General features: G+C 39.0%; 1 protein-coding gene across 10 annotated transcripts in view; it reads right to left on the bottom strand.

Moving 5' to 3' along the window:
• Window positions 1-13,626, bottom strand: part of LOC125446972 (putative RNA-binding protein Luc7-like 2) — a 71,621-nt gene that overhangs the window by 35,809 nt on the left and 22,186 nt on the right. For 6 of the 10 annotated variants that reach the window (XM_059640583.1, XM_048521021.2, XM_048521018.2 and 3 more), the window contains 2 exons: window positions 9,337-9,431; window positions 1,922-2,020 (listed from right to left, as the gene is read on the bottom strand). In XM_059640583.1, the coding sequence (XP_059496566.1) occupies window positions 1,922-2,017 (96 nt within the window). In that variant the 5' untranslated portion in view covers window positions 2,018-2,020; window positions 9,337-9,431. Of the gene's footprint in view, window positions 1-1,921; window positions 2,021-8,661; window positions 8,716-9,336; window positions 9,432-9,895; window positions 11,167-11,229; window positions 11,632-13,626 lie in introns of those variants that run through there. The other 4 variants (XM_048521023.2, XM_048521020.2, XM_059640584.1 and 1 more) reach the window with 4 other exon arrangements.

Genomic DNA, 13,626 nt, shown 5'->3' with positions numbered 1-13,626 from the left:
TTTTTTGGGGGGGGGGGTGTGTGCTGCTGTACAGTATACCACTTAGGCAAATGTGCAGGTGAACATCTGCTTAATATGGAAAGTCATCTTGGGGCCTGGGATGGGGGTGAGGGAGGAGGTGTGGGGGCAAGTGTAGCGCTTCCTGCGGTTGCAGGGGAAGGTGCCAGTGTGGTGGGATTGGAGGGGAGTGTGGAGTAGACAAGGGATTCACGGAGAGAGTAGTCTCTCCGGAAGGCAGACAAGGGCGGGGATGGAAAAATGGCTTGGGTGGTGGGGTCAGATTGTAGATGGTGCAAGTGTCGGAGGATGACGCGTTGTATCCGGAGTTTGGTGGGGTGGTATGTGAGAACGAGGGGGATCCTCTTGGGGCGGTTGTGGCAGGAGCGGGTGTGAGGGATGTGTTGCGGGAAATGCGGGAGACGCGGTCAAGTGCATTCTCGACCACTGTGGGGGCAGGTTGCGGTCCTTGAAGAACTTAGACATCTGGGATATGCGAGAGTGGAATGCCTCATCCTAGGAGCAGATGCAGCGGAGGCAGAGGAATTTGGAATAGGGGATGGAATTTTTGCAGGAGGGTGGGTGGGAGGTGTATTCTAGGTAGCTGTGGGAGTCGGTGGGCTTGAAATGGACAACAGTTACAAGCTGGTTGCCTGAGATGGAGACTGAGAGGTCCAGGAAGGTGAGGGATGTGTTGGAGATGGCCCAGGTGAACTTGAGGTTGGGGTGGAAGTTGTTGGTGAAGTGGATGAACTGTTCGAGCTCCTCTGGGGAGCAAGAGGCGGCGCCGATACAGTCATCAATGTAACGGAGGAAGAGGTGGGGTTTGGGGCCTGTGTAGGTGCGGAAGAGGGACTGTTCCACGTAACCTACAAAGAGGCAGGCATAGCTGGGGCCCATGTGGGTGCCCATGGCCACCCCCTTTGTCTGTAGAAAGTGGGAGGAATCGAAACAGAAGTTGTTGAGGGTAAAGTTGATAGATTTCTTTCCCTCAAGGAGTTGGTTAATCCACGTGGGTTTTTCCGACAACTGGCAGTGGTGTCATGATCAACACTGGAACTTTAAATTCTTAATTTTTTCTTTAATTTCTTCAATCGAAAGAGAAGTTGTGGAGGGTGAGGACGAGTTTGGCTAGGCGGATGAAGGTGTCGGTGGAGGGGGACTGGTCGGGCCTGCGGGACAGGAAGAAGCGGAGGGCCTTGAGGCCATCTGCATGAGGAATACAGGTGTATAGGAACTGGATGTCCATGGTGAAAATGAGGTGTTGGGGGCCAGGGAATTGGAAGTTCTGGAGGAGGTGGAGGGCGTGGGTGGTGTCACTCTTTAGACAACATGTCCATCATGGGCCTCCTGCAGTGCCACAATGATGCCACACGAAGGTTGCAGGAACAGCAGCTCATATTCCGTTTGGGAACCCTGCAGCCCAATTGTATCAATGTGGACTTCACAAGCTTCAAAATCTCCCCGCCCCCCCCACTGCATCCCAAAACCAGCCCAGCCTGTCCCCACCTCCCTAACCTGTTCTTCCTCTCACCTCAAGCCGCACCTCCATTTCCTACCTATTAACCTCATCCCGCCTCCCTCTTCCCTGGACTGACCTATCCCCTCCCTACCTCCCCACCTGTACTCTCCACCTATCTTCTTTTCTCTCCGTCTTTGGTCCGCCTCCCCGTCTCCCTATATTTCAGAACCCTCTCCCCATCCCCCTCTCTGAAGAAGGGTCTAGGCCCGAAACGTCAGCTTTTGTGCTCCTAAGATGCTGCTTGGCCTGCTGTGTTCACCCAGCTCCACACTTTGTTATCTTGGATTCTCTAGCATCTGCAGTTCCCATTATCTTTGAAAGTACATCACAGTTTTTAGGTTCTGCTTTAAGGTATCACCATGTCTTTCAACTCTCATCAGTAATAATTACAGCATCACTTACATCCATTTCAAAAAAGTGGTCCTTTAATTTGGAGGCAATTTCATAGTCTGCTCTCAGTGCAAGGTCATGAACTTTTGTGCACTCTCCAAGGTCCATTCTCTGTATAAAATTTAGAAGAAATCAAATAATAATCAGCCAGTAGTGACTGTTATGAAATTCAGTTACATATTAACAATACTACAACCATTTACTTTCTTTAAGTGAAGTATATTTTTGCCAAAAGGAAATCTTTACGTACATCCACAGTTACTAAAGCGATTCAGATCTTCGCTGCATACAGGGAAGAAAACAAATGTTGCCATTTGACTTTCTTGTTGGTTACAACTAATTCAAAGGCATTTCTTAATTTTACTCAGTACTAGGAATTATTTACACGCATCTTGGTTTGAAAACTGAATGGACTCCCTTTTAACTTAGACTGAAAGGCCTCAGACAGCGATCTTTCCCCACTATGCCTTAGTGGCAGCTGACCCAAGCTTCAGTGCATCCTTCAGCACGTAGTCCTGGACATCGGATACACCATTACTTATATCCACCAACAATGTAACAGACAGGGCTTTGAAAATGAGAGGGGTATCTCCTTAAAAGATCAGATGTTTGACAAGCACTATCGGATTATGATGATTTAAACAAAGAAACACCCATGAATGTGAACAATTAACACATATCAATGCTGAACAGTGAACTAAAATGAAAGAAGGAGAGCTTTCCACTTACACACCATATCAGGTTAAAATATTACAAAAATGCTTTACATACTTAAGTCATTGTAAACAATTTACATTTAGGTACAGCAGCTGAGACACAGGGTAGTTAAGGTCCTATGATACAAGTTCTCTTGTTCCTCAAGTTATTTTAAGAAAACACAAGTTTCATTAACCTGGAAAATTCTGGCTCAAGTTTTGGCTCCATCCTCAATCTACACTTTTGCTTAAAGAAAATCTTCAATGGTTTAACAGCATGAAGGAGCAAAGCACTTTTGAGATAATAAAATGCCATGCGCCTCATGGGAGCATTATGAAACAAAAATAAAACACCATGACACTTAGAGATATACCAGGTCAGATCACCAAAACCTTAACCAATGAAATGGCTTTTAAAGCTTATCTTAAATAAGCAAAATAATCTCCCTGCTAAGTAGGTCAACTTTAATAATAATTATGCTCTAGATTCCCCAGACAGAATATTGAGAAAAATCATTCATCCCACACAAGTTATTACTTTAAATATCCCATTATTTTAAAAAAAAGCTTTCCCAACTGTTGGATTTCCTCCTTGTACGCATGTAAGCCTTTTTAGTTTAATGCTGTGGTCTTTCAGGCATTTATGTTTGCATTTACGCATACTTCCCACTGTTATTTCCTCAGCCCAATTTAAAGAGATTAATTTCTTCCTAACACTTGGAAGTTTGCTTCCTTAAATTTTAACTTTGGTTTAGGGGTCTGATTTCTCCCACCCAAATCTGATATTAATTTGATCATAATTTGGTTAATATTTGCATAGTATATTGCTAAATAATTTAGAATTTTACTTAACACAACATCTGGTAGGATCATATCCACTGTTAATTCAAAACATATTTCTAGAAAATTTACCAAATACATTTTAGAAACTCACTACCTCCATTATTTGAGTTCTTCCATTTTTCCCAGTCTACAAGAAACTCAAACTCCCGTTATAACTACATTGTTCCCATTGCATGTTGTGCTGCTGTGTATACATTCCACTCAAAATAATGATTAAAAGGCATTTCAACAACTCCCACTAAGGTTATGTATCTATTTTACACTTGTTAGTTTTACTCATACTATTTTAATTAACTATTCACAATTACTTTTTTGACAGCAGTAAATGTGTCACACAATATTGCTCTACCTTCTCCTTCCCGAATTTCTCTGCTTGCTTTGAAGATCCTAAAACTTGAAACACAGTAACTCTTAATCAAATTCAAATTGTAGCCCAACAGCTACTATGAAATCTTCTTTTGAATTCCTTCATAGGATGCGAGTGTTGTTGCTGAGTCCAGCATTTATTGCCCACACGAGGATTGGGGCTGAACCAGCTTCCTGAACCTCTTAAGCAAGAATGCTCTCTCACAGTTAACTCAAAGGGAGGTCACAGGCTTTGACTATTTATGAGGAACAGTAATGTTTCCAAGTTAGAATGTTTCGGAGGAGAACTTGGATGGTGCTCATGTTCCCATGCATCTGCTGCTATTGATCTACGTGGCAGGTGTCCGCGGTTTGGAACGTATTATTGGAAAAGCCTGGATGAGATACAGCAGTTTGTCTTGAGATAGCATACAGAGGTTTAGAAGGGGAATTTTTTTTTTTAAAAAGTGATGGATGTTCATCAGGAAGGTGCATTGTGCTCAATGGTGTTGGGCTTTGTGCAGTGTGTTCTTGGAGTTCCAATCATTAATGCAAGTGGAGACTATCTCATCACACTCATAGTTTGTGCTTGTAGGGGATACGAATGGATTGGAATTTTCAAAAATGGTTTTGTTTTATAGCTTTATGGAAATTGTCAAACTTACACATCATCAGATTTTTATAAACTTCAATTCTTTAACATACAAATGTACAAGCAGCGATCTGACAAGCACAACATCCAAAGAAATAAAATATAATCATCCCTTGACCAAAGAACGATTCATTTCTACGTAACTGTACGCTGGGAAAACAAATATCCTGCTTATTAGGTCCAAAAAGTAGAAGCAGTTTCAAATCTAACACAATAGGTATAAAATCAATACCTCCTACTTTGCTACGTATGTGATTTAACCTGACAGTAAAGAGTAAATCCCACACTGCAATGAATACTTTCAAACATTAACAAGTGGCACGGAAAGCTATTGAAGTCTAAGACTCCAGGTTTGCATGGTGGAATTCTACCTTAAAAAAACTGCCAACGTGAAATTAATTTAACTCAACTTTATGAAGATAGCAGAAAGGGAAGGTTATCTTGAATCATGGCAGTCAACTGTAAACCTAAAATCCAAAAGGCAAAATATCAAATGGCATTAACCAGTCAAATCTAATCCAGTTTATCACGTACTGCTGATGTAAAAATCAGTCACACTTTATTTTTTAAAATATGGATGACCTATATTCAGTCAATGAGACAGTGTCTTTTATTTTTATTCATTCGGGTGATATGCGTTTCTCTGGCTGGATCAGCATTTATTACCTATCCCTATTACCCTTGAGAAGACTGTAGTGAGCCTTCTCCTTGATCAGCTGCAGTCCACTTGGTATAGGTACATCCTCAATACTGTTGGGGAGGGTGTCCTGGATTTTGAGCTAGTAACAGTGAAGGAATGGCAACTTATTTCTGAAACAGGATCTAAAAGTCAAGTCTAAAATGGATTATGTTCCTGAGCGATGGTGTTTTCTGGCTCATAATGAATATATTTTACAAAATTAGTAAGCATCTTTAAACAATTAGTGGCATCCACATTAACATTTGTGAAATTCACATGGAAAGTTGGCACAGATGCACAATGTACAGGATTATTTAATATTAGCTCAGTGATGGCCTAATTGATTTCAAGCAGGGAACAATGTGGAATCAAAGATGCACTGTAATTGTCCTCCATATCATAGGGCAAAGTAGAGGGTGGAAACTGCACATATCGCAATTAGATGGCAAGACTTGCGTATGTCAAAGTATCAACAAAGATCAGAGCAAATTTGATTGTTATGACGATCCTTTTTGTTTGGGGGGGGGGGGGGAGGAAAAAGAGGTTTGGAGAAAAGAGAGAAGTTTGTGTTCCCAGAAGGATATGAAATTTAAATTCTCTCTAATGGGTCTCCAACAACAGGAGATGTTAAGCAGGATAATACATCACTGTAGCATGACAAGAGCAGAACAAATCAATATGCATTATTTGGTACAGTGCTTCTTAAAGGGGTTCTAAGGCAAATCTTGCAATGTTAACTGCCTGACAATCATATTCTGAAAAATAAATAGATTTCTAACAAAACTAGCCATCTCAGGGTTTATTCATTTAACCAGCAATTCATGCCACTGCTTTTAAATGTGCAAATCCCCAGTTAACAGTTCTACAACATCCATAATGTGTGTATCAACATGATGCCACCATAAAAACCACAGGAGACAAGCACACAACAATAGACACAAGGAAAACTGAAACACTTTTTATGTTCAAGAGAGAATGCAAATACATGTAGGCTACTTCAAAGGGTGGAACTATTGGCGTTCACGTGGATAAGAAACATTAGTTTTCTCTTTGCGGACTTGACTTATTCAAATTTTACCAAGATCACCAGTGCCCACAGCTTTTCAACACTTCAGCATTTAATGCAGTGAGCATACAAGATGAAATCAAAACTGTCATAAAATATTTCTATTTGTCCACCTTGTACACGACCTTTGTTTCAAGGAGCTCATTTTCAATTTTCATAATTAAAGAAGAAATACAGGATGTGCTTTCCTTGGGTTCAAATTGTTTAAACTTGATTTATTGTTTATTTTAAATTTTGGTGTCATCCAATAAGATTGGCAAAAGACTTGGTAGTAAATTGCATCAGCAAAAATGAGCACTAACAATGGAGGGAATTTGGGTCCAATTTCCCCGACTATATCCACAGAAGAAACTCCAGGTATGGTACAAAACAATGAACTGGGTTTACTTTGTGGCTCAGCTTATTTGAACTTTCTCCAGTTTCAAAGGCAGACACTAAATCACAGGATTAAAGCAAATATTGCATCAATTGTAATATATTGTATGTGTCAGTTTCCACGTGCACACTGACAACCAACTCAACTGTAATAACACTTCTCTCAACCTGCGCAATGTCTCTGAATCCACAGACAATTTTCTCCAATTAAATATTGGAATGATTGAAACATTGTATTTGATCCTCTCAACAAGCTTTGTTTCAGAGCCATAGATTTTGACCCTCTCAGAGGTTGATCCAGATTGTTCTGATCCCAAAGTGAACTTCCAACTACAACTGCGTCCTCACTATGATCACCTATTTCCAACTCTAACTGTTGTCTTCACCTCCTGCTCTCAGCTCATCTGCTGCCCAAAAGCTCATGACTTGGTGTCACACTGATTTAAGATGCTCCTATGAATCCTTTTAGGATTCATTATTACATTTAAGTCGATCCCCTTTAAATACAAATTGCAGGCTTGTACATGGGTGCTTTTAACCACTGTAACTAATTTCCCTAAACTTATGGCAGCACCCAGAATCTCAAAGCTAATTTTAACTTCGGTTTCTAAAACTCACTGTTTGCCTCGTTTTTCAGGGCTTGCCAAAACAAAATTACAAATTGAATGCTCTATGCCTTCTGGCAATGCAATTGTTTATGCTAATTTCAATGACAGCACCAGGGACCCAGGCTCGATTCCACCCTTGGGTGACTGTCTGGGTGGGTTTCTTCTGGGTGCTCCGGTTTCCTCCCACAACCCAAAGATATGCACGTTAGGTGAATTGGCCATGCTAAATTGCCCGTCGTGTTCAGAAATGTGTGGATTAAGTGGGTTATAGGGGGATGGGCTTGGGTGGCATTCTCTGAGGGTTGGTGTGGGCTTGTTGAGCTGAAGGGCCTGTTTCCACACTGTAGGGATTCTGTGATGGAACACCCCCTGTTGGTCAATACAGTAACGCAGATTTAGAGAATACAGAAATTAAGGCACAACTAGAGGAAAAGCCTGGTTCTCTATAACCAGTACAATGAGTTTGGAATAATTTGACCATAAGGTCAAAGATACCCTGCTGTCAGAAAGACAGCAGTCTCCAGTTGTTGCCTGGAGCCTGGAGGTTTCTGTGGACAGAGAAAATAACTATTTTGCCTAATGCAAGCCATTGACAAGGCGAAAAAGGAGAAATAAAAGCTGCATGCTCTAAGTTGGAAGCCAGCTGCCGCATTTCCTCTCACTCTGCACCTATACCATCTTGCAGTTGTCCCAGAATCCAAGTTTTATGATGTCCATATGCTGCATTTGATCCCGCAAGCAGCAGCTTCTGCTCTGGTGCCACTTCTGAAAAAGTCAGAAGTGAGGGCAGGCAAAATATACACATAAATCCCCCTCTGCCAAAATCAACAGCAAGTGTGTTCCCTTTTTGATGCTGCATTCTGAAACTCAGGGCCACATTTTGTTTTTTTTTAAATGTTTAAAGTAGAATTTAATGCACGTAAAAATGTGGAATTGCACACAATGGTGGATATTTCTTGTCGCTGAACATTCTATTACAACTCCACTTGCCTTCACACTCTCTCTGGCACAGAATTTCAAGTATTCACAGTCCTGTGAATGAATGTATTTCTCATCTCAGTCTTATTCTGAGACTGATTCGGTGCCTTAGGGTCCCCAGCAAGCGCAAACACATTTTTAGTGTTTACATTGTCAAGCTCCTTAAGAATTTCAGAAATTTACACTGCATCACCTGTCACTCTTCTAAACTCCAGGAAATATATGCCTTGTGCAAACATCTCTCCTCCTAGGACAATCACTACATCACAAGAACCAGACTACTGAACCTTTAGTGATGCATCACCCTGGGGAAAGTACACCCTTTCTTAAAACCTAAACTGCCTAAAGTTGTGGCCTCAGCAACTTATTCCTACTACTCCTATTTTACCTACATCTATCAATCACCTGCTCTCTTTCTGCCCCCACTAAGTTTGTTTATCATCACATCTTTTTATCTAATGTTAGGCCTTCTTCACCACTTTTCTCCTGTCAATCCCATCCCATCACTTACCTCATGTTTCTCTTTCTCTCTGCGACATGACCCTGGCATTTCAGCGTCATTTTGGTTACTTTCTTCAACATTCCCACAATCTAATCCGACTTCCTGAAGTTCTGGTTCCTGATGTGCCCTTTCTTGTTATCCATGTCAAATTCAGCATCCTCTGTGGCTTCAGCAACACTTCTATTCAGACTTAGACTCCAATCCCTATGTAATAAAAACTACCACACCTTCTTAATTGTTTCCTGTAGCTGCAGGTTACCGTTCCATGATCTCTCACCATTCAAAACTTATTCTACTTTATTTTTCCAACCAAAGTGGATAACTTCACACCACCCCTGTCATGGTAACAATTTACAGTCACAGGCAATCCATTCAGATCTATAGTATACAAGAGCAGCCAAATATGACAGTGTTTTTAAAATAGTTTGATTTTAAAGATTTGGATCAAATTTCCAGGATTGATCCAGTGTTTGTTTCACACTGAAGTTACAAGATTTATTGTACTTTAGTATATTCATCTAACCAGTTACTGTTTGAATGCCAGTTTTTACTTACAAAGTGTCCCTATTTTAACAACATGCACAACAATACACACATAACTGCTTGATATTCGAGTTGACCAATTCAAGTAATAAAAATCACGAAACAAAATAAACAATTACTTTCATTTACAATATACATTACCGTTCCAGAAAGTATATCATGTGGACAGCAGCTCAGGAGGTGACTCTTGCAGACCCGATCGTCAGTAAATCTGATTCGCTGCCGACTGGCATCTCCTGTAATACAGGGGTCATAGTGAAAAACAGGGTTAGATGGGAAATTATGAATCATACATATGTGTAACAAGTACTCCCAGCTTCTATCCCTCTGACAAAGTATGTTTCCAATACCATGTGCCTTTTTTAAACTAAATGGACACAATTAAAAATACAGAGACTGGTCTCTGCAAACTAGTCCAGTAATAATGTGAGTGTTTTAGCAAAACAACTTTTTAAAATTTAGTTGATCAGTCTGAAGATATTTATAATAAAATGATCACAACTAAAGCTATTGCAAGTCAATTCCTGTGAGTTTTCAAAATAAATGCTATGAAGCAGGATGTAAATCTAGATACATTTCAAGTTTACCTAGAACCAAACAGCCTTTTACAACAAAAAGTATGAACTATTATGAAAGCATACATTTTTGAATACAGAGTTTAAACCTCTTGTTTAATTTAGCATCCCCCTCCCATTCCTACCTGATTATTTGACATGGTTTGTCTCCTGGTAGTCATGGAAATCAAGATAGTTGATTTGTGCACCTCCTGTAGCTGCTTGTTATTAAGTTACTCACTACTATAGGATTCTACAAAAGCAAAATAATTTTGTATAAATGTGCACTTGTGTCAAGACTTGATCATATACTAGAAATGTTCCACTTAGAAAGGGAAAGAATAAGTTTTTTTATGTTTCAAAACGTTGACCGATTCTCCAGTTGGGGCTACAACTTAAAAGCATTAATTTTGAGGCTCAATATTTTAAGTTTGGAATATATCACTGTTACCTCAGGCTATAGTGGTGACTTTCCAAGTGAAAACTTATGCGTACATACCAAAGCAGCAGGTTATTACCATAATTAATACACTATAGACAGCACTGTGGTGCATAATGTTGATTAACTGTAGTCAAACCACAACATTCCAGAGCTAACTAGCACTAAATATGTGACCTTTTAAGAAGGGTACTCTTTATTAGAGTGGGCTACACTCTAACTAATTCAACATGAACAGATCTGTAGCCAGCATCTCAAACCTCAAACTAGTGGAAACTCTTTGTAGTAAACACACATCATTCCCAGGTCCTAGGATTCTTCTCTACTTTTCGTGATGGATTACTGAACGTTTTCAACACCTGAATATGCTTTCATGGTTTTGTCTGAAGTACAATGAAAATGTGGCTACAGTCTGCTACTGACTCTCTTTCTGGGACCTGGATTTGCAAAGCAAGGTGGCAATCGGAAACATACTTTTTCACCCAAGTTATTTTTTATTGTATTACGAGTCACACAGATGATTTCACACTTGTTCAGGGCAACTTGTATCTTTAGAGAACAAATCAGACTTTTGTGAAGAAGGTTCCAGGTAAGTACCATGTCTTGGAAATAAAACCCGTTAGAAAATCAACTTTGCAACTTCAACAAAGCTGAACGGAATTATTCCAGTTGCAGGGAAAGAAATTGATCAACTAAACTGTCAGTCTACCTGAGCTGTGCACACTCAGAGAATGTGTCACACAATGCACTACAGTCTAATTTCAAACTTTCTGGAACAGAAATAGTAGTCCACATCAACAAATGCAGTTAAACCAGGGCTGAACTTCTTGTCCCACTTTAAGAGAAACAAAAGAAAATGTTTCTTTCATGCGAGAACTCCTAAAGATTTAAAGAGGTTGCACTATCAATTGACGCAACTAAAATAACTATCTGAACACCGTTTTGACAACAATCATACCAAAAATAACCAAATTAAAATGAAGATTCCAATTTAAGTAAGGGTATTCAGATGCGGTCACTTACAGGATTCTCCATACTGACCTGATTCGAACCCACTTTATACACCTGCCCACGTACTTCTTTCATCTAGCTGCACTGGAGCCATTATATATGTGAGCGATAACGGACAGGAGAAAAACACATTGAAATCACATAAAACTAAAAAAAATTAAAAAATGATCAAAACACCACTCATAAGACGAGTTATAAATACATTAAAAAAAGTACTGTCCAGAATTTTAAAACCTCAATTACATCGCAAGTGCAGTGCGTTCACTTGATCTAAGCTACTCCAAAGCAGTTAACTTGTTAATTCTAGATCCATGGGTGCAAGTGACAAAATTTAGGATGCAGTTACAAAAAAAAACACGGGAAATAATGTAAGCTCCATTAAGATCACACATCAAACATAATGCAAATCTTCACAAACATAATTTTTGCAGTTGCATCACCCTACCCTACAGATGATGTGTTGTAGTGACCCAAACATAGACCATGTACCAGGTGAACTCCTGCGAGAGTAAAGCATTGTTTAATGGAAGTAAACTGCTCAGAGTACAAAAACAAATAAAAAGAGCATTTAATTTTTAATAACTTTTAATTACTTTACAGCATAAGGCTGGACTACACAGTTGAATCCATCTGTTCGACACTATTTTTATGGATCCTTCTAGTTATCAAGATTCTGTATAAAATTCTTTTCCAAGACATGATACCTTATGGAATTCTTTCAGCCTGGTAAAATTTCATTTGAAATCAACTGCAGAGCATCCTTGTACTTTTTTTTAAAAAAGAGGGATAAACAAAATATAGATTGAAAAAGTTTGTGAAGCAAGAATACACACTGCGAGTGCCCCCAGGACACCTGCTTCCATCTCTTCCACTATTAGTGCCTCAGCTGCACAGTGTTTTATACCCTGGATGTTGGGAAGTTAAAAAGGTGAGAGAGTGTTCAGTGTTATACACCTGCAAGAAGGGACTTGTGCCAATCACACATCAAGCAGTTCTATAAAATGAAATGAAATATTTTATTTTGGACTAAAACAGTGTTTTCACATTAGTAACAGTAAACACTTGGTGACTATACAGTTTATTCTCTGAAGGCCATTCCAAAATAAAATGTAGGTTTAAAACATCTGTACTATGCAACTGTGAGAAAGATCATTTCTCAAGCAAGCACTATTTAAAGTTAAAGTTGTTAAAATTAATTTATATTTCACATGCTAACTAGAATAGCTCCAACATTTTATCATAATTGAATTCACAAATAAAAATTATGCAAGGAGATTAGGCATCGCCTTTTCCTAATGAATCATTAAATAATTACAAGAAATTAAGGAAATCTCAGTGGAAAAATTGGAGGAACTTGGGCTCAAATAGAATGAACCTTGGTCTCTGATCAGTTCTGTGTAAATCTTCCATTCAGTCATGTTGCCAATTCGATCTGGCAGAGAATGTTATACCCAATAGATTGATACTTTTCTGAACAAGCCTTGACATATGAATAATTATCAGCAAAAATAACTGATTCTTATACTTTGCTTCTGTAATGCCTTAATTCGTTTTAATGTTCAATAAGCACTATTTCGAATATGTTGCCAACTATGACTTCTGATATGATTATGCAAAGAATGATTAGCACACAAATAATTATTTAATGACAAGCAATATATGTTTGCGTTAAGGTCAATTTTGTATGAATGATTTTGTAAATAAATGCCAGAAATATTGAATTTAATACTGAGTTCAGAGCTGGTCTCAAATTTAGAAATATCTTTAATTTCACAGCAGAAAAAATGGCAACAAGAGCAAGGCAGCAGACATGTTTACAGAGAACAATCTATCAGGGATAAACAAACTGTAGACCGAAAATGTTTGACCCTAGTCAGTAGCTGTAGCCCCTAAAAATCAGTATTGTACAAATTAATGTGGCTCAGTTGACAGCAGTTACTCCATAAACATTGATGAAATTAAAATTGGAGTCATTTCCTGGTGCATAACAGGAAGTTATTGGGTATATTTGCTAGTCTCAAAAAGGCAACGACAAGCCCCAAAAGAAATGGAATGAAATTCCCATTAATGAAGCAAGACAACCATCAATTGCTTTTAGAAGTATTTACTACAAAATACGTAAAAATAATATCAAGCTCTACTTTATAGGAGCCATAGTTTTTTTTTCAGAAAGAAAGTAAGGCAGCTTTTGAGGGGGAAAAAGGGGAGAAACTGTTTTTTGACTTTGTGATCATAAACTGACTTCAAATGTTCAGATCTGTTCAGAACTACAGTGCTGGAGTTTATAAGTTCCGCCAATAGGTATTGCTGCCAGTTGTATAGATGTTCAAGTTAGGTGCTGCTACGATATAGTCTTTACATTTTCCATTTTGGCAGAGAGTTTGAGGTATTCCACATTACCTCTTGACTATCCTTGTCCCAAAATAC

This window comes from Stegostoma tigrinum, chromosome 38, assembly GCF_030684315.1.
Source record: "Stegostoma tigrinum isolate sSteTig4 chromosome 38, sSteTig4.hap1, whole genome shotgun sequence".
In the NCBI taxonomy this organism is placed as follows: domain Eukaryota; kingdom Metazoa; phylum Chordata; class Chondrichthyes; order Orectolobiformes; family Stegostomatidae; genus Stegostoma; species Stegostoma tigrinum.
This window is presented reverse-complemented; position numbering and strand designations above follow the sequence as displayed.